Here is a 20,104-nt window from a genome sequence, read left to right on the forward strand (position 1 = left end):
ACTCTTCTGGTTGCTAATTTTAATTTCTTAATCTCCTTTGTTTTTGTTTCTTAATTTTAATAGTGTCCCTCTTTTTGCACATAATTATTGCTGCTGGTTTTCCTGTCCTAGAGATCTTTGTGGTCATCAGAAGAACATTTTGGTCTAGGTTTGTTGTGCTGCAGGTAAAGTCATGTTAACATGTACACTGAGACTGGGATGAAGGAAGTGTCTGTGTGACTGGCTGGGTTTGAAAATACCACAAGAAACTCTAAAGAGGGAAATTATGAGTGTGGCTTGCATAGGGCACGGTAAAGACCAGGAAGATGCTGAGAAATCTGTTGTTTCCATCAGCCCAGATGGCTGGACTTTGATTAGGGATGGGGTGTAGGTAACACCAGGAGGAGACCCAGGCTTTGGTAGTGGAAGGATGATCAGAAGATACAAACATATCCCTTACATCATTCTCCTCCCCTGACAGCCCCTGTAAAGGCACAGAGGTGATAATCCAGCCTGAGGCTCTTGGAAGGTGGATCAGGGTGGAAATGGTCAATCCCTAAAGGGTGCAAAAAGAGCTGTTGGCACAGTTTGCTGTAGCCAGTAAAGAGGAACCCCTGAGCCACAGTGAGGACCCACCTACCAGCATCCCTCATCCCAGTGCTGCACTGGTCACCTGCTCAGGCCCTGTGCAGGTGAGTGTGAGGATGAGTGAAACTGGGAGATACACAGTGTGAGGGACTCAGGCAGTTTATTTTAATAAAAATCCCCTTCTCCAAGGAATTTACACCATATCATGTGCCTGGCCAGAGGAAGCACAAGCCCCAGCATGCACCCCATTGGTACAGCCTTGGAGGGCTTTCCTGGTCCACAGTCCAGTTTTGGGGGGCTGAGGTGCTGGTGGTCTCTGTGCTCATTCAGCCTCTGCCACACACTTGTGCCTTGGCTGGCTGTTCCTGAAATTGCAATCCATTTGTCCAGTACAGTTGTCTGTGGGCTGAGGAGCTGCTGCTGTGCTGGCCAGCAGGCACTGGGAACACATTCTTGGAGACTAAGGCAGGATTCCACAAAGGCAGAGCCCCTGTCAAATCCTAGAGAGCTGCAAAGAGCTGCCAGAGCAGCTGCAAGCTGGGGATGATGTGCAGAGTGGTGGCTGGTGCTGTGCACTCCTCAAAGCTGCCCAGACACATGGAGGTCCATGGAGAGGGGGGCTCCTGAAGGCAGCCAGAACACAGGTTCTGTGCTGTGCTTCCTCTCTGGTGGGCAGCACTGCTTCTGTGTCCTAGAGATGGGGAGGGCTCTGCTAACTGTGACTCCATCACTGCAGGAGGAGAATAATTATTGAGGAAGGATCTGTACTGGTGAGCAGCTGCCCCTGCTGAAACCCTGCAGATCTGTGGCTGGACAGGCTTCACCCAGGAGAAGATCCCTGTGGTGTCACCCCGGTGCAGGGAACTGTGGCTGCCCAGGAAGGGCTCTCAGGGGACACCACTAGCCCAGCAGAGGTGGGGGTGTGCTCACAGCAAGGTGCAGGTGTGGGCATGAGGCCTTGTGGCCTGTCACCTGCAGGGACACATCACCCACAGACTGGGAGATCCCCTACACCGGTGTTGTTGTCCTTTTGTTGTCCTTCCCTGCCACCCCATCCCAACTGCATTCCTGCAACCTGACTCAGGGTTTGCAGATACTGCCTACGCCTGCCCAGCCACCCGGGAGGGCTCAGCCCCTCCTCCTGGCACAGCAGCTCGGTGGAACTCGGTCAGTCAAGGTCAGAAAGGTGTGTGGAAGCAGGGAAAAGGGGAGGGAGAAGTGTGGGTACCACCATGGGACACTTGGAGCTGCACTAGATGCACCTTGTGGGGTTCCTTGCTCCTGTGGGAGGAGACCCCTGCAGTGACCCATCGTCATGATTGTGCCAGGGCATCCCAGGCTCAGCACCCCTCCAAAGCAGACTGTAAGGAAACCACAGGAACACTGAGTGTCTGGCACCCAGCAGTTAATGCTCCTTGCCACTTCTCAGTCACTGAGTGTGAGAAGACCTGTGGGATTAGAAGGATCCTTCCATCTTCCAGGCTGAGGTTGGAAAACTTCAGCATCTGCAATTACAGGACAAGAAGAAAAGTGAGAAAATGGTGATAGGGAAAAGAGAAGAGTCATTTCAGCAAACTGGTCATTTCAACAAAGCTCAGAGGAGGAGCTGCCCGGTGATGGGTCCCCAGTTTGAACATGGATGTGGGACCAGAGTCTCTGCCAGTGGCACAGGAGATGAGATGGAATGAGAAGGACACTGTAGGCTGAAGGCCAGGTTGGACAGCAGAAATTTCAGACCTTTCCCCAAGTTCCAGGGACTGTTTGTGTCTAACAATACCTAACAACAATACCTAACAACAGGTATTGTCCCCAGTGAACTGGTGACCTCCTAACTGGGGCCATGGCACTGATCAAATTAGGCTGCTGAAGATCAGAGCAGAAGTGCAGGAGGAGCAATGACTTCCTTCCAAGCACGTACCAAAACTCAGGGCCAGACCTTGATGTCAGGGGATTTCTATTTTAAGTGGAACTGACTCAGTCTCTCACACTTCTTGCTGGTCTCTGTCATCTTCACAGCCACCCCCACCCTGAGGTGTTTGCACAAGGGGCATGGCTGGGCCTTCAGGCTGAGCCATAGGAGAGGGCTGCCACGTCAGGTCTCCTCTGCATGGGGTTCTCTCAATTGGCAAAACAGTTTTGGGGAAGGTTTTGGATGTATCAGCAATTATTATTGCAGGATCTTTCACCTCCAAACATTGCTCTCTTCACCTTCCACAAGACTCAGGCAAAGCTACTGCTTTTTAGCTGTTCATTCTCATTTTTAGGAGAGGAAGAAGACAGGGGGTATCTGCTGGCATCACCTCATGGCAGTGGGCTGGCACTGTGGGCTGTGAGTGCCTTGCACCTCCTGGCAGCATTGCCACCTGCCTGGCAGCCTGTCCTTTCCCTGCTCCTGGAGCCTGGCACAGCACTGAAATACCTGCCCACGGTATCTCACCTGCCAGCCTGCTGCACACTGCCAGTGGGGAGATGGCTCAGGTTCTCCATTTCGTGGGCTTCCTATGTTCACAGCCACGAGATCACCAGAGCACAGGCAGGAGCTCCCTGGCTGTGCCCCGCTGCCTCTGCTCAGCACTGGCCCTCTGCTCTCCTCTCCCCTCTCTGGGGCTCACTCAGCACCCCACAGACACAGGGATGTCAGGTCCTGAGGTGCTGGAAATCCTCCAGAGCTTTGTGATGTGATGCTCATGGAGTATCACCACTTGGATCCTACTCTCCTGCTGCCCTCTCTGACCTTGCTCTCTGCTGGCAGCCCCAGAATTGCTCCTGCACAGGGAGAGCAGAGAAATTTTTCAGTATTCTGAGTGTCCCAGACAGGAGAGAGAGACCTGCCAGTCTGGGCAGGACATGGTCACCTGCATGACCACCATTAGGACTTCAGACAGCCCGGTAGAACCAAGGGACCGTCTGCCCCAAATACAAATAGTCCCCAGGAGTTTGCTGGGTTTGCAGCCAGCCCTGGACCCCTGCTCCATGAGAGAATCAGAGAATCATGGAATCTCCTGTGTCAGAAGGGCCCTACCAGGGTCACTGAGTCCAACCCCTGGCCCCAGACACCCCAACAATCCATCCTGTGCATCCCTGGAGCGGTGTCCAAACATTCCTGGAGCTCTGGCAGCCTCCCCGTTCCCTGGGGAGCCTGGGCAGTGCTTGACCACTCTCTGGGGGAAGAACCTTTCCCTGATCTCCAGCCTGAGCCTCCCCTGACACAGCTTCATGCCATTCCCTCAGGTCCTGCCACAGGAGAGGATGTGGTGCCTGGGGCTGGCTTTATTCCCAGGTGCTGCATGTGGCTGTGTGGAGTGGGCAGGAAAGGTGCCAGTGTGATGGTCAGGAGGTGTAGGCAGCAACCCATGCCCATGGCTACGCTGTCAGGGACAGGGACAGAGGGGTCAGGAGGCTTCCTTGGAGCTTAATGGATTCTCCCAGGGAAGAAGAGCCCAAATCCTGGCAGACATTGCACATCTGCCAGCCAAGTGATCTCTCTCACCAGCTCCTCAGCAATTGCCCAAAGCTGTGAATAGCAGAGACACCCCCCACCTACAGTCACGAGTGCTGTCAGCACCAAGCTGCAATTGCAGCTGCATTGCCTGGCGTCAGCCACGGTGCTGCCACACCTGACACATACCTGAGGATATCGTCACCTGGTGACTCAGGGCTCTAGGCTGGAGCCTCTGGCCTGAACCTAGGGCAGAATATCTTGCAAGCTGCTGGCCCCTGCCTCACTGTGGCACTGAGGAGCTCCAGGCCTCTGTGGGTCGCTGGCTGAAGGCTGTGTGGGTCAGAGTCAGTGCTGAGCAATTCACTGCATGGGACTGAGTCACTGGAGAGAGGGGAAAACTGCTCAGAGAACCTGGGGAGTTTTCCATCCTCTCCCTCTGGCTCTTCTGCTGCCCCAGCCATAGCTAACAGCTCTGTCCTGCAGGTGGCAGGGCTTGGAGCCTGGGATGGATGATGCTGACAGCCTCAGGAATCCCACTTGCTCCTCTGTGCTTGGGACTGGCCTTGCTGATTCTGCAGATGCTCCCACATTGGTGGAGCACATTTTGCCCACCTGTGGACACGTCCTCATGGCTGTCAAGTGGGCATCCCAAGGTGCAGAGTCTGCAAGGTAATAACCTTAGCAGGGAGGTTTTTCCCTTCCTGCCTCATCCTTCAAGGATCCCAGGCAGTATCCTGGAAAACGGGAGTTTTTAGGTAAAGGCTTAGGATATTCCCTTCCTGCCCCCTGCCCTTCCCTGAGCCTGGTCTGTAGATATCCTCAGAGCATACAGTGCAGGTGCTGTGCAGCTCTGGGACCTCAGGGGCTCCTGTCCCCCCAGTCCATGCAGCATCAGCCCCGTGCCAGCGCTGCAGTGGGCAGGGTACCAGATTTACACGGCAGAGCACAGACGGACGCCTGTCTCCTCCCATGGCCTCCTCCCTCCAAGGACCCTGGCATAACCTTTTTCTCCACAGCAATGGGGATGTGAGCTGCTCCATGGGATACCCCTGGTCCCTGGGCTGGATGTGACTTCAGCAAGGCTTCCCTGGCTGCAGAGGAAGGGCCCAGTGGAGCACAGCCCAGCCCAGGTGCACAGACAGGCTGTGGGCAGTGACAGCTGCCCTGGGGACGCAGCCATGCCCTGTGACCAGGACATCTCCAGGGCAAGGACAGCTTTTGGGGGGCCAGTAGGTGTGATGGTGACCTTAGTGGGGGCAGTGTGGAAACCCCCAGGCTGGCTGGGGCTCGGAGAAGGGAATGCAGTGGCAGGGGCGTGGGCACAGGATCGCCAGCCCTCATTTGCATGTGTGCAAAGCAGGGAATTTTCCATCAGCAAGCAGCCGAAATTTCTGCACGGTGACCTTTGTCCCCAGGCAGGCTCAGAGCCCAAGGCAGCTGACAAATGCCACTGTGGTGCCCTGCTCCCCCTGGGGCTGTGGGCAGCTGGGGGAGTGCATTCTGCCCCCACACTCTGGCACTGCCAGCTCAGTGCAAAACAATCAGGACCTGCCAGATCTCCCCCAGGGAGGGCAGAGGCTCCTGGCCCCCAGCCACCTCTGGGCATCAGCGGGGGCCAGCGCCCCCAGTCCCCCCTGCCCACCCTGCTAGCAGCCCCACAGGAAGGGCCACAGGCTGTGTGTCTGATGGGGGATGATGGACAGACATTTCTGGGTTACTCAGCACATCACAGCATCAGGCCCTGGCTGCTCTGGTCAGGTGCTGCCCGTGGGTGAAGGATGGGCAGTGCCAGGTCAGGATGGAGAGGGTGAGCTGCCTCTTGGAGGGCAAGGAGTGGGGCAAGAGGAAGAGGCCCCCACTCAGGACATAAAGAATACTTGGAGCTCTGTGAATAGAACCCCACAGCTGGAACACCCGTGGCCAGCACCCCAAGGATCTGGCAGGTGCTGCAGGCAGTGCACACAGAGCCCCAGGCTGCACCTCAGCCTCTCCCAGAGCTCCCAGCCCAGCTGGCTCTGTGCTGGGCACAGACCCCTCGGGGGGCTGGGACACTGCTCCCTGCTGCCAGCAGCCTTTGGGAGGTGTCCCCTGCCCTGAGCAGCACACAGAGCACAGGCTGCCCACACACCACCTGCCCCCTCGCAGCCCCAGGGAAACACCAGCCACAGTATTCCTGGGAAGCACAAATCACCTTGACTTTTGCTCAGAGCCCTGTGATATCTGGGGCAGCCCGAGGCTGGGCACCTGGCTCTGTGCCACAGCTGGCTCTGTGAGCAGCTTGTTTTCCACAGGTGCTTCCCCAGCAGCAGTGCCTTGGCTGGCAGGTGGGGTGCAGCCACAGGTCACCCCCAGCACATTCACCCAGCACAGACTCTGCTCCCAGAGCTGCCCAGACCCTTCCCGTGTTCCTCTGGAGCCTCAGTGTGCCCTATGGCCAGAAGGGCTTGCACCCCCCTGGCTGCAGGAGGTGCTGGGGTTCACTGAGAGCAGCCAGGAATGCTGAAACACCCTGAGAGTGGTGCTAGAAACAGGGGAACGAGCTCATCACCTTCACTGGGATGGCTCCAGGGTTTAGGGGGGCTGCTGCAACACCCCCCATGCAGCTGTCACCCAAACCCAAACCCCACACAGCACTGGAGGCCCTGGGCACAGTGTGTGATGGCCAGAGGGGGGGACACAGCAGCAAGGGAACAGGAGGTTTACCCACAGCAGGGAAAAATTAAGGATTTCTTGCTAGAGCCAGAGGGACTGAATTATTAATAAATGGAGAAACCAAATATTTATCCCAAAAGAAAAGTAGTGGACTTGAGGATGGTTTCTTTTCTACACTTAAGGGTGTTTTTTCTCCAAGTCACATTTTTATGCATTGGTGACTTTTCCCTGACATTTACAGAGAACTTAAAGGTAAATCACCAAGGGGGTCCACCAAAGGGGAGAGCTCATGGCCTCTCCCAATGGCCTTTTGCTGCTTGCAGACCACTGCTTGTTTAATTCCACGTGAAATTACTGCCTCTGCCATGAGCTGACCTTGCTGGCAGCCCTGGGAGCTCACCTCGGGCTGTGGCTCAAGGAAAAACCCACTGTCATTTTGGTTTTACTGCTGTAGAATGGGTTTGAGTGCTTTACAGCACGTGGGAGCAGAGCTGGGGTCCCACAGGCTGCAAGTTCAGTGCAGCAGGGCATGGTCAGATGGGAGCAGATTTTCATTATCCCAGGGAGCAGGGGAGGAGGAACTGCAGATCCAGAGCCTGTCCTGTGGTGTACAGCTCAAACCCTGAGGGTGTTTCACTCCCCAAACTCCAGCTTCCATTGCACACCATCCCTGCAGGGAGCAGTGACACAGCCTGGGGCTGGGTGAGTTTGTCTGATCCATCTTTGCCTCTGCAGGAAGCTCCTCTGCTCCCCTCTCACTTTTCATCATCACCCTGTGGAAAACGAGGTTCACATATTTTTCTTAAAGAATTTTAAAGTTTAATAAAAAGACAATCAGGAGATAAAAATAAAGTATACAGGTATGGTCTGGTGTCTCTGCATTCATCCAAGAGAGCACACCTACTAACAAAGGATTGTCCCTTAAAAACAGAACTCTACTACATATCCATAAATTCTCATACATATTCATACATTCTTCTGAGGATTTTTGGTGTTCTTCTGTTTAGTTTTCTCTTGCCCCCTTCCCAATAGATCAGTCTTCTTGGTGCCATTGAGATTTACATTCCCTGATACCAGAAATGCAATAAATTCCTCCCCCAGAACTCTGCTCAGGAGGTCTTCATCTGGATAAGAGAGTTTACAAATGCAGGGGGGGTCTCTAGCTATCTTTTTAGTCTTTGGGTTATACAAACAAAAGCAGTTTTTGTTTTAATACTATGCCATAGCTTCACATATATGTATTATACCACTAAGTTTCATCAATAACAGAAATAAGGGAAACTATATTAACACAGCTCAATTTTCTAATCTTATGCATATAACTAATCATATCTGTAATCATATGATAATGATATGATTTCTAATCATATGCATATAACATTCATTATAATATTTGTGAAAAGCCAGTGCTATGATATGCATTTCTACCAACCCTGGTGGAGGAGCCTGGCAGGTTGGTGCCACGGAGACCCTGATGGGGACCCCCAGTGCGAGTGGCTCAGCTTTGTGCCCCGGTGACACTGGGGCTGGCACAGACATCGGGCTGGCCTCCACTGGGAGGGCTGCAAAATCACAGGGGACTTCATTCCCTGAGGACTCTGGGGACAGCAAGGCCAGGGGTCTCCTCGGTGGTGCCCATTCCCTCCAGCAGCACGGGTTACCTGCAGCAGCCGTCGCTGTTTACTGTGTCCCCTCCCTGCCCTCTCCCTCCTTTCCTGGGCAAACAGGCGTGCACCAGCCTGCTTATTGCTCTGCACTGTTTGGTGGAAACAAAAGGGAACGTTTTCCTCCTCCACTGGGTGTTTGTGCCTCACGTGCCCTGGCTCTCCCAGCAGCACAGGTGCCATGGCATGAGCAGGAGCAGCAGGAGGTGAGGGGGTCTAGAGCATCATCCCCTGCCACCTCTGCAGGGCACCAGGGACAGGCCTGAGAGAGCCCTGGCAGCCCTGGCAGCTCACCAAAGCTCTCCAGAAGGCTGGCTGAAGCCTCGTGGGGTTCTGATATTGATGCTGATTTAAGAAAAAAAGATGTTTTCATTAACAGAGCAGAGGTGGAAGAGTCTGAGCCCTGCAGGGCTCTGGCAGAGCTGAGCTACGCTGGGTCTGCTCTCACTGTCAGGCTCTGAGAAGGGATGTGCTGCCAAGGGCAGAGGAGCTGGACAGCCCTGGCATCCCCAGAGCTCGGTGTGAGGATGCTCAGTAACAGGATGGCCACAGGAAGAGGAGCCTGAGGTCACGGACAGGAGCTCAGGGATGAGGTGAGGGGGTGCTGCACGCCATGGGGGACAGGGCAGCTTGTCCCTGCTGCCCTCCCAGCCTAAGGCAAACAGCTCAGCATCACTGGCCAGTCCCCTCCTGGCAGAATGCTCCTCATCCTGCTCACAGGCAGCCCCACACACCCTCAGCTGACCCATCCCCACAGCCCATCCCCACAGCCCATCCCACGGTCCAGCTCAGCACAAGCATCACGCCTCTCTGCTGCCCAGACTTTCAAGCTTTCTCCATCTCAGCCATTCTTCTGGGCTTGGGTAGGAACAAATGGAATGGAGAAATTCTCCTTCTTCCCCAGAAATTCCCAAGTCAGTGAGCAGTGGCAGAGAGACCACGCACAGCTCACCCCGCTGGGCTCCTCCACGAGAGCAGGAGAACACAGGGGCATCCTGCCCAGGCAGGGAGGGACTCTGAGAAACTCATCAGAGAGACTGGGGCTCCCAAATGTGCCCACCCACTCACCCTGGGGTTTTGGTTCTGGTTCCCTCATCATCCTCCCCACAATGGGATCAGACTTGTGTCCCTGTCCCACCACCCCCAGCCCCTGGGGGTACATGGACACGGGGGCATGGGGTGAAACAGATTCCCAGGTGGTTTTACATCCAGCAGAGCTGTCCTGTCCCAGAGGAACAGCTTGAAGGAGCCTCAGAATGGGGCAGTCAGTTGGTGTGGAGCAGTGCAGGCTCAGGAACGCTCCTGACCCGTGTCTCTCTTCTATCAGAGCGTTTGGAATGTGTTACTGGGGGGGTGTCCCTGTGCCCCACGGAGTGGGGGGATGTCGATAGTCTGTGATTTTTATGCAGACTTGTCCAAAACACAGAGGGTTGAATGAAATATCTGGAAGGGGGGATGAAGGAAAAACCTCTCCTGGGTCCCAGTGGAATATTTGGACTCTGGTGAGGCACCTCCCAGGAGACATCTGCAAAACACACACTCATCTCCCAGGAAACAGTCTCACCCCTCTGTGAATTCAGGCTGGAGAAGATAAATGTGCCATTCCCAAATAGTGCCCAGAGCTGCTGTCTGGCCCCAGTTTGGAGACAGCCAGGGACCCTCACTGGCTGGGAGCTTCTGGAAAGAGAGAGGGAAGGGAGAGGAGAATCCCAAAGAGGCAGCTTGGACAGTGATTCCTTGAGTTACAGAGCCAGCCCGAGGTCACTCCTGTGCCACTGAAGTGTCACCTTGCCCCAGTGAACTCTGCTGTTGTCTTCAGGCAGCTCCGTGACAACGCCTGGCCCTTGTGCAACGCCACTAAAAATAACTCAGCTCCTCACAGAGCACCTGGCAGGAGCTGCGCTCCAAGGGCTCCCTCCTCCGAGCTGATGTGGGCACTGAGGAACACCTCAGCCTGCTCCTCTCCTGCCCCCAGCCTGGCCTGGCCTCTGCTCATCCCCAGCAAGCTGGGGCAGGTTGGAAGGGTGCTGGAGGATGCTGGGGGATGCTGGCACATGTTAGGTGGATGCTGGGGGATGGCAGGGTGTTGATGGAGATTGTGGGGGGAAGTTGGGGGATGTTGGAGAATCTTCAGAAGATGTTGGAGGATGTTCAGAGGATGCTGGAGGGATGTTGGAGGATGTTCAGAGGATGTTGGAGGATGTTCAGAAGATGTTGGGGGGATGTTGGAGGATGTTCAGAGGATATTGGGGGGATGTTGGAGGATGTTCAGAGGATGTTGGGGGGATGTTGGAGGATGTTCAGAAGATGTTGGGGGGATGTTGGAGGATGTTCAGAAGATGTTGGGGGGACGTTGGAGGATGTTCAGAGGATTTTGGGGGGACGTTGGAGGATGTTCAGAGGATGTTGGAGGATGTTCAGAGGATGTTGGGGGGATGTTGGAGGATGTTCAGAAGATGTTGGGGGGATGTTGGAGGATGTTCAGAGGATGTTGGGGGGATGTTGGAGGATGTTCAGAGGATGTTGGGGGGATGTTGGAGGATGTTCAGAAGATGTTGGGGGGATGTTGGAGGATGTTCAGAGGATGTTGGGGGGATGTTGGAGGATGTTCAGAGGATGTTGGGGGGATGTTGGAGGATGTTCAGAGGATTTTGGGAGCTGCCAGGCTGCCCATCCTGGCCTCTGGCACAGCGTAGTTTCTGCCCAATGTGCAGTGTCATCACTCCCTGAGCTTAATGTGGGGACTGATGCTGTCCTCCCTGACCTTTTCAGGGGGAGATGGGGTCAGCACTGGGGGTTTGCTGAGGAGCAAGTTCAAATTATTCATCCTTCAGTTCACCTGACCTTGTGCTTGGCTGGCCAAGCTGCCCATGCCCTGACTGCTGGCACCCCCACACCTGGGCACAGCACTGTGCCCTGTTCAAACCGGACACAGTTTGGCTCTTTGGGACATTTTCTCTCCACTAAGGAGGATGCTTGGCCCATTTCAGGGCAGTGCACCAAAGCCTGAGCAGTCATGAACCCTGAGGTTGTCACATGAATTTTTACAGATTCCCTGGAGTCCTTGCAGCCGCAGCACCTGAAGCACACAGGATCCTTGGGCTGTCAGTGAGCTCAGGCTGGGCTGTTCCTCCTCTGTTGAATTCAGGCTCTTCCAGCATCAGGCCAGAGATCTCTCTGGGGCAGCAGTGCCTCCCTCACACAGGCTAGACCTCGAGCACTGCCACTGTCTGCTCCCACAGAACCCAGCAAGAGCCAAAATCCTCCTTTCCTCATGGAAAATTTCCAGATGATGCTCAAAGCTCAGAGCGTTACAGAGACAGGGAGCAGCACCTGGCTGCAGGAGCAGTGTGAGAAGGGAGAGAGCCCGGGCACACAGAGCACAGTGGGCACTGCAGAGGTGCCTCTGTGCCCTCGCTGTCACACACAGAGCAGCAGCTCCAGCACAGGAGTGGTGAAGGGCCTCACTGAGCCATTGATTTGGGAGCATTCACTCCTTCTGCCCCCACCCCAGAGTTTCTGCCAGCCCAGCTGTGGTGGCCAAGCACCAAATGCCAGCTGAGCACAATGAGACTTTGAGTAGAGCAGGGGCATCACCACCAAAACCCTGTCAGCAGAGTCCTTCCTTCCTTCCTTCCTTCCTTCCTTCCTTCCTTCCTTCCTTCCTTCCTTCCTTCCTTCCTTCCTTCCTTCCTTCCTTCCTTCCTTCCTTCCTTCCTTCCTTCCTTCCTTCCTTCCTTCCTTCCTTCCTTCCTTCCTTCCTTCCTTCCTTCCTTCCTTCCTTCCTTCCTTCCTTCCTTCCTTCCTTCCTTCCTTCCTTCCTTCCTTCCTTCCTTCCTTCCTTCCTTCCTTCCTTCCTTCCTTCCTTCCTTCCTTCCTCCCTTCCTCCCTTCCTCCCTTCCTCCCTTCCTTCCTCCCTTCCTTCCTCCCTTCCTTCCTCCCTTCCTTCCTCCCTTCCTTCCTCCCTTCCTTCCTCCCTTCCTTCCTCCCTTCCTTCCTCCCTTCCTTCCTCCCTTCCTTCCTCCCTTCCTTCCTCCCTTCCTTCCTCCCTTCCTTCCTCCCTTCCTTCCTCCCTTCCTTCCTCCCTTCCTTCCTCCCTTCCTTCCTCCCTTCCTTCCTCCCTTCCTTCCTCCCTTCCTTCCTCCCTTCCTTCCTCCCTTCCTTCCTCCCTTCCTTCCTCCCTTCCTTCCTCCCTTCCTTCCTCCCTTCCTTCCTCCCTTCCTTCCTCCCTTCCTTCCTCCCTTCCTTCCTCCCTTCCTTCCTCCCTTCCTTCCTCCCTTCCTTCCTCCCTTCCTCCCTTCCTCCCTTCCTCCCTTCCTCCCTTCCTTCTTTCTCCCTCCCAAGCAGGGGTGGGCAGTGCCAGGCAGACGTGGCACTGGGGTCCCAGGAAGGAAGAAGCTGGGGTTTGCTGCCTGCCAGGGCTCAGGTGTCCTGGCTCTTGCCACTGCCCCAGGCAGGATGGGGACACGTTCCTGGAGCTCCCCTGGTGTGGGGCAGCTCTGCAGCTCCAGGGCTGGCAGACACCCACCCCCAGAGGCTGCATGACACAGGGCATGTCCCCAAAGGGACCCCCATGGCCCTGCAGCCCCACAGGCTGAGAAAGAGGTGACAGTGCAGGGAGGGATAACAGGCAGGGGAGCAGACTAGGACCGAGGAGAGGAGGTGGATTTGGGGATAGGAGAGGGAAACAGGGAAAGATGATGGGCATGGGTGAGAGCTTATGGGTCTGGGGATAGATCAGGCACCTCAGTTCTGTTCAAACCCCTGTCCTGAGGGGAAATCAGGAGGAAAAGCAGCAACAAACCTTGAGAGAACTGGGCCTGCAATCTGACCCCACACTGTCACAAGAAGCATCACCTGGAGTCACCCGTCCTTCCTCCTGCCCAGGGCCCTGTCCCCATCCCCAGGGAGGTGGTTTGGCCATTCGAGGGTGTCCTGAGTCCTGGCTGAGTGTGCAGGGGATGTGCCACATCATGCCCAGTGCCAGACATGCCACAAGAGGCCTCCTGGGTGGCACCGGCTCCAGGGAGAGCTGGAATATCTGTCATGGGAAATCTGAGCTTGGCAGGCCGTGGCCAGTGCCAAGCTGTGGGCATCCCTCATCTGGCTTTTCCCAGGGGATCTTGAGGGGTGCTTGGGTCTGTTGTGGAGTATTGGAGAATTTGGGGGGATTTTGGGGATGCTGAGGGAAGCTGGGGGTGTTGGGATGCTGGGGGATGTTGAAGGATGGTGGGGTATTCTAGGGGGGATCCTGAAGTGATGTTTGGGGATGCTGGAGAATCTTTTGGGATGCTGGGGGGATACTGGGGAATGTTTGGGGATACTGGGGGATTGGTGGGGATGCTGGGGAGAGGTTTGAGGATGTTTGGGGGATGCTGTGTGTATTTCGGGGAGATGTTGAAGGGACGTTTGGAGGTGTCCAGACAAATGCTGGGGAGGGTTGGGGGATGTGACCTGCCCAGGCTGGCCGCTGTCCCACCCTTCGGGCGGTGGGTGACCAGCAGAGGGCTCGGCTCCCCTCCTGCTTTATCGTGCCCAGCGCTCCCCGGGCGCGCAGAGCCGCGGCCGCAGCCGGAGCGAGCGGCGCTGCCCGGACCCAGCTCCCGGAGCGTGCGGGGACCCTCGCGGGGGCACCATGCCTTCGCCACCGCTGCTGCTGCTGCTGCTGCTGCTGCTGCTGGCCCCGGGGGCCCAGGGGATGCGGGCCAGGGCTGGCACCGGCAGGACTCACCCCGGCCAGGCTGCGGCCAGCGGCTGGAGCCTGCCCACGGCTGCCCGGGCCATCCCGGAGGGGCACGGGAGGCAGCGCCGGGGCACGGACGAGGACTCCAAGTCGGTGCAGCAGTACGTGCCGGGGGTGCGGGTGGAGTTCCCCCGGCCCCTGAGCTCCGGCAGCCTCCAGCCCACCCGGGCCCTGCTGCCATCCAGCACGGACCCATCGGAGCGGCAGCCGGGGGTCCCCACGGACAGGGACGGGACAGAGCCCCGAGCCAACCTCACCACGGTGTCCGACAAGCGGCTGCAGATCCACAACCCCCTGTACCCGGTGACCGAGAGCTCCTACAGCGCCTACGCTGTGATGTTCCTGTCCCTCATCGTCTTCACCGTGGGTATCATCGGTAACCTGTCCGTGATGTGCATTGTGTGGCACAACTACTACATGAAGAGTGCCTGGAACTCCATCCTGGCCAGCCTGGCTTTCTGGGACTTCCTCATCCTCTTCTTCTGCCTGCCTGTGGTCATCTTCAATGAGATCACCAAGAAGCGGCTGCTGGGGGACATGTCCTGTCGCATTGTGCCCTTCATGGAGGTAAGGGGCTGTCCCCACAGGGATGGAGGACTCGGCTCCTCTCTGCCCTCTGCTCCAGGGCAGGCCGTGCTGCTGGTGGCCTGGCACAAGGACCGTGTGCCAGAGACCCCCAGTGTGGAGCACAGCAAGGGGTTGAGGGACGGGCCCCATAGTGACCTTCCCTCTGGCCCAGGCCATTCCCGATGCTGCCAGGGCTGGGGAAAGCCCGTTAGACCCTCCTGCAGCCAGCACAGGGACTTCTGTCAGCAGGGTCCCTCCATTTGTCTGTTCCTATCCCAGCCCGACGCCCCAAAGCCTGGGGGCTGATCCCTGCAGTGTGCTGACCCAAAACCGGCCACTGTGGGCTGCTGAGGATGGTCCAGGGGCAGGGGGCTGCAGGTGGACAGTGCTGGTCAGCACTGGAATGGGACTGCCCAGGAATTCGGTCTGGAAGCCTGAGATCTCATGTGTGACAGGTTGGCCACGCTCAGGGAGAGCCAGGCACCCACTGAGAGGCCAGAGGAACCGTGGTCACAGGGGATGGAAGAATCAGAAGAACTGCCCCAGAGGGCAGGATTTGGGCTGATGCTGCTCTTGTGCTGGAAACCAGCCCTCAGTGTGCTCATGTCCCGTCCTCAAGGGAACCTTGGGGTCCAGCTGTGCCCTCTGTGCCCTGGTGGGACAGACAGACCAAGCCTGACTGTTCTCAGTGGTCAGTGCCTGTTTATCAAAGGGTGCAGACACCTGGAAGAGCCTAGAGACAGTGTGAGATCACAGAAGAGCCTCTCAGGCTTGTCAGACCAGACAGGGTTCAGGACCTGCCCCTCCCACAGCACCCACCCCAGTGTCCCTGGTTCCTGGCTGCTCCGTGCCCTGCTGGTGGCCAGAACAGCCACCCCTGACAGTCACCTGTCCGTGTCCCAGCGCCCCTGGGCAGGGTCTGCACTTGTGCAAGGGTCCCTGGCTGTGCACAGAGCTCCAGAAACGCCACTGGGTCCTCTGGGTCAGGGTGAGGGACCGGGGTGTCCCACTGAGCACAGCCCCAAAGCTGCACAGCACACCCCAGCACAGGGATGCCCTGTGGGCAAGAGCTGCTCCTTTCCAGAGCTGTCCCACCCCGTGCTCTCACTAATGGAGTGTTTGTCCCATCCCTGTCCTCCACCTCAGGTTTCCAACATTGCATCTGGGTGGACTCAGAGGGGCTGGAATTCTCCCAAGTGGGCTCAGTGTCCCAGGGAAGGAAGGGAAGGGTGATGTCCCCTAAAGAGACCTTGTCTTGAGGTGGATCTGAGGAAGATCTGCTGCTGACAGGCTCCCTGTCCCCGTGAGAGAACCCTGGGGGTGACACCACCAGAACAGGGATTCAGCAGCACCAGGGGCCCCAGGACAGCTTGGTCCCAGAGGAGTCAGGAGGGGACAGGAGTGGTGGGATGTTGGTGCTGCAGAAGGATGAGCATGTCACAGGCTGGGAAGCACGGTCCTGGTATGGGGGCTACTCTTGCTCTGCCTCCCAGCACCAGCCCTGCACTGCCCTCCTGCCCCCCAAAGCAGGGTCAGAAAGGGGCTCCAGGGCTTCAGCTGGGACCCAGCTGCAGGGAACTTGGGTGGGAGCCACAGCCAGGCCACAGCCAAATCCCCAGCAAAGAGTCAGCTATGAGAGGGGAGCCTATCTGGAGCCCAAGGGGTGATGTCTGGTGGGATTGTGGCTCAGGCCACTGGATGGATGCTGTGGGAAGCAGATCTATCCTCTGTAGCTGCTCAGTGCTCTGGCACAGAGCCAGGTTTTGGGAGCAAAGCTGGTTACAGGGGCTTCTGGGGACAGGCCATGTGCAGGGATGTGCTGCACTGACCGATGCCACCAGCTACATCCCTGCCAGGGCACTGGAGATGGGATCCACAGGACCAAGGCACCAGGAAGAGCCTGTGGAAGGGTGTAGGGAGAGGAGGCAGCAGCACAGCAGCACCAAAGGCTGCAGGTGCCAGCCAGGGAAGAAGTCCAGTGTGCTGGGTGCTGGCAGTGGGGCAGAGCAGGCTGCTGGGTGCCCAGGCTGGCTCTGGGCTTTGAGAGGAGCTGGGACATGCTGGGAGGTGCTGCTGGGTGCAGGATGCTGGTGCTGGGCTGGTGTCCTGATTCTGTGTCTGGGGAGATGCTGCTGTGCATAACCAATGGTGCTGCTGAGTGCTGGCATCACCCTGGTCATCAGCTGCTGGAGTGAGTAGCCCAGGGCCAAGGAAAAGGCTGGGGGGTCGGGGGGTCAGTGTTCTGGGCTGTTCCCCACGCACCACGTGGAGCCCTGGGAAGTTTCCTGAGTGCTGGGAAGGTCTTTCAGCACAGGGTGATGTTTGATGGCTTCGTGAGGCCAGGAATGGCCACAGCACTGGGACACCAGCATGTGACTCTGCCATCATCTTGGCCAAGGGCTGTGGGACTTGGCTCCCAGCTCTGGGGCTGGGACTGGGAATACTGGTCAGTGCCTGGCCAGCCCTCCCAGAGCCACAGCGATTCCTCTCCCTCCCTTGGCCTCCTCCTTTGGCAAAAGGGGATGTTTTTCCTGCTATTCTCAATGCAGCGGAAATTGCCCCAAGCTGATTTGGGACAAGAGCGCCTTCAACTCACTTGGCCTGTCCAGGCAGGCCTTGGGAACCCTGGGAAGGTGCTGGTGGGTGTGATGGTCCCTGCTTCTCCTCTGCATGAGGCATCCAGAATAGAGGAAGAGCCTGAAGGACAATCCTGCTGCTCCCACCTTGTCTGGATGGACAGACAGACAGACATCCAGCTAATCTCCCTTCTGCAGAAAAGGGAGCTGGGCAGGGACTCCAGGCTCAGGGGACATTTTTATCCTTTCAGGAGTCACAGAAAAGTGGCTCTAAACCCCGGGATGCAGCCACAGACTTCCCTCCAGCTTTTGAAGGAAGGCTTGTGGCTTTAGGTAGCCTGGGGTTTGCCACGAGCCTGGTAGAGCCAAGCCCTCTGTGATGTCCCTGCAGCAGGGCCCACCTGTTCTGCCTCCTCCCTCACCAGGTATCGTCTCTGGGAGTTACCACCTTCAGCCTGTGTGCCCTGGGCATCGACAGGTTCCACGCGGCCACCAGCCCCCAGGCCAGCACGCGGCCCATCGAGCAGTGCCAGTCCATCATTGCCAAGCTGGCCGTCATCTGGGTGGGCTCCATGACGCTGTCGGTGCCGGAGATCCTGCTCTGGCAGCTGGCGCAGGACGCGTCGCCCGTGTCCGGCGTGGCGAGCGAGTATTGCACCATGAAGCCCTCGGCCAAGCTGCCCGAATCCATCTACTCGCTGGTGCTCACCTACCAGAACGCCCGCATGTGGTGGTACTTCGGCTGCTACTTCTGCCTGCCCATCCTGTTCACCGTCAGCTGCCAGCTGGTGACGCGGCGCATCCGCGGCACCGACAAGAAGAGCGAGTGCCGGGGCGCCAAGCACGGCCAGTGCGAGGGGCACCTGAACTGCACCATCATCGCTCTGACCGTCATCTACGGGCTCTGCACCACCCCCGAGAACGTCTGCAACATCGTGGTGGCCTACATGTCCCCCGATATGTCTAAGCAGACCTTGGATCTGCTCAACCTCATCAACCAGTTCTTCCTGTTCTTCAAGTGCTCGGTGACGCCCGTCCTGCTCCTGTGTCTCTGCCGGCCCCTGGGCCAGGCCTTCATGGACTGCTGCTGCTGCTGCTGCGAGGGCTGCGGCCCCGACACCAGCTCCAGCGAGAGCAGCGCCGACAGCAAGCTCAAAACCGAGATGTCCTCCTCCATCTTCTTCGACAAGCCCCGGGAGACTCCCCCACCCCTGCTGGCCCTTGGCACCCCGTGCTAAGTGCCACTGGGGAGCCGTAGCGATCGTTTCACCACCTCCTCCCAAGACCAAACGTTGTTGTGCCATTAGTACTCGTGTCTGGATGTGGAACAAGCAGAAAGAGACAGCTCAGGGGGCTGCGCCGTGGGCTTCAAACCCAGCATTGGGCAGGTGGGGCTTGAAATCCCAGTCCCCGTGGCTGGGCTGGTGACCCTCTTGCCCCTGCCCAAAGGTCAGTGAGGACAGCAGCACCCTCCTGTCCCAGCTGCCTGGCCGGGCTCCGTGGGGCTGCTGCTCTGGAGATGGCGTTGTGCCGGGAAGGTCCTACCTGGAACCACGGAGGCTGGCCATGATGGCTCGCAGAGGACACAGCAAACACAAACTGCCCTCTTCCTGTCCCCTCCCCTCCTGCCAGCCCCTCCACAAGAGGAGAAGGTCCAAGTGGCTGTATCCCACGGATTCAAGCCATGCCCTGTACGAGCTCAATAAACCAGTAACCTAGAGCACGTTGCAGCTGCTGGCACTGCTGGGCTGAGCCCTGGGAGCCCCTTGGAATGGCTCTTCCCTAAACCCGGGGGGCTCTGGGGTGGGCATGGGCAGCTGGGGGGCAGGAGGGCAGGGAAGCAGCTGTGCCAGAGCAGGCAGAGGCGAGGGGAGATGGGGAAAGGCCCCCAGCCCCTTTGCTCCCTCCCTCTGGGATGATGCTGAGCGGTGCCTGTGAGAAGGTGCCCTCTGAAGTGTTGGGTTTGGGGTGATTTGTAGGACCTGAACTCAGTAAAGCCCAGCCAGCCCAGCACAGGGCTGAGGTACCCCCCAGCCTGCTGGTTCCCCACCTGCACTATGCATAACCAAGGTGCTCCCACTGCACTGCTGTGGGGGAAATGTGGGACCACCACCCCCAGCACCCCTTGGAGAGCTTTGGGATGAGAGCATCTCACCCCAACTGCCCCACAGGGCTCCTGGCCCTCATCCACGTGCCCATTGCGGGGACACAATTGTCCCAGGACGGTTTCAGGGCATCAGGGTTCCCAAGCCCTCGTCCACCCTTTGCCCAAGGCCCCCGCAGGGGCAGGGGGGATCAGGGGGGTCAAGGAGGAGGCAGGACGGATCTGCCCGAGGGCAGGCTGGCCACGGCAGCCCATCCACCAGAGCTGTTAGAGCTCCTTGTCCCAAGTGCTGGCAGGCACCCCAGCCCCGGGATGCCGGGGCGAGGGAGACGGTTGCTACGGGCACTGAAAGCGAGGGGCTCACTGCGGCCTTTGTGCGCAACACCCACCGGGCTCCGCGCGCGCTTTGCTTTCGCAGAGCCGTTTCCAGGGAAACAAAAGCCCCAGTTTTCTTTTGAGAACACAAAACTGGGTTTTTCCTTTCATCCTCCTCCCCCCAGCCCCGCGTTGGGCCCCACAGTTTGGGAGGAGAGGGGTCTCATCTTGGCACAGGGATGTAGGGGGGCTCAGGGTGCAGGCCGTAGCTCAGCCCCCGGTGTGCCCAGGGGCCGAGCGGGGTCCCCGGGAGGGTCTGGCGGCCCTGGGGTGCTGGGGGAGGGCGTCTCTCATGCGCCTCGTCCACCTCGCTCCGTCCTGAGCCTGGGCCAAGGGCGAACAAAGCCAGGCTTGTGCTGCGGCCCCGCGGGGCTGCACGCGTGGGGAGGGGCAGGGGCAGCGCTGTCACCACGG

At 57.8% G+C, this 20,104-nt stretch overlaps 1 protein-coding gene across 1 annotated transcript; it reads left to right on the top strand.

Moving 5' to 3' along the window:
- The first annotated feature begins 13,867 nt into the window (after positions 1-13,867).
- Positions 13,868-18,931, top strand: GPR37L1 (G protein-coupled receptor 37 like 1). The gene is made up of 2 exons (XM_023942041.2): positions 13,868-14,635; positions 17,637-18,931. The coding sequence occupies exons 1-2, from the start codon at positions 13,961-13,963 to the stop codon at positions 18,447-18,449; spliced, it is 1,488 nt and encodes a 495-aa protein (XP_023797809.2). The 5' UTR covers positions 13,868-13,960; the 3' UTR covers positions 18,450-18,931.
- Positions 18,932-20,104: the final 1,173 nt, after the last annotated feature.

The sequence above is a fragment of the Cyanistes caeruleus genome, chromosome 24 (assembly GCF_971803275.1).
Source record: "Cyanistes caeruleus chromosome 24, bCyaCae1.hap1.1, whole genome shotgun sequence".
Classification (NCBI taxonomy): Eukaryota; Metazoa; Chordata; class Aves; order Passeriformes; family Paridae; genus Cyanistes; species Cyanistes caeruleus.

Bases quoted from the DNA above. Each gene is read 5' to 3' on its own strand.
- GPR37L1 (XM_023942041.2), top strand. From the start codon at position 13,961: ATGCCTTCGCCACCGCTGCTGCTGCTGCTGCTGCTGCTGCTGCTGGCC. The intron at 14,636-17,636 runs GTAAGGGGCTGT...CTCCCTCACCAG, and splicing joins GCATTGTGCCCTTCATGGAG to GTATCGTCTCTGGGAGTTAC.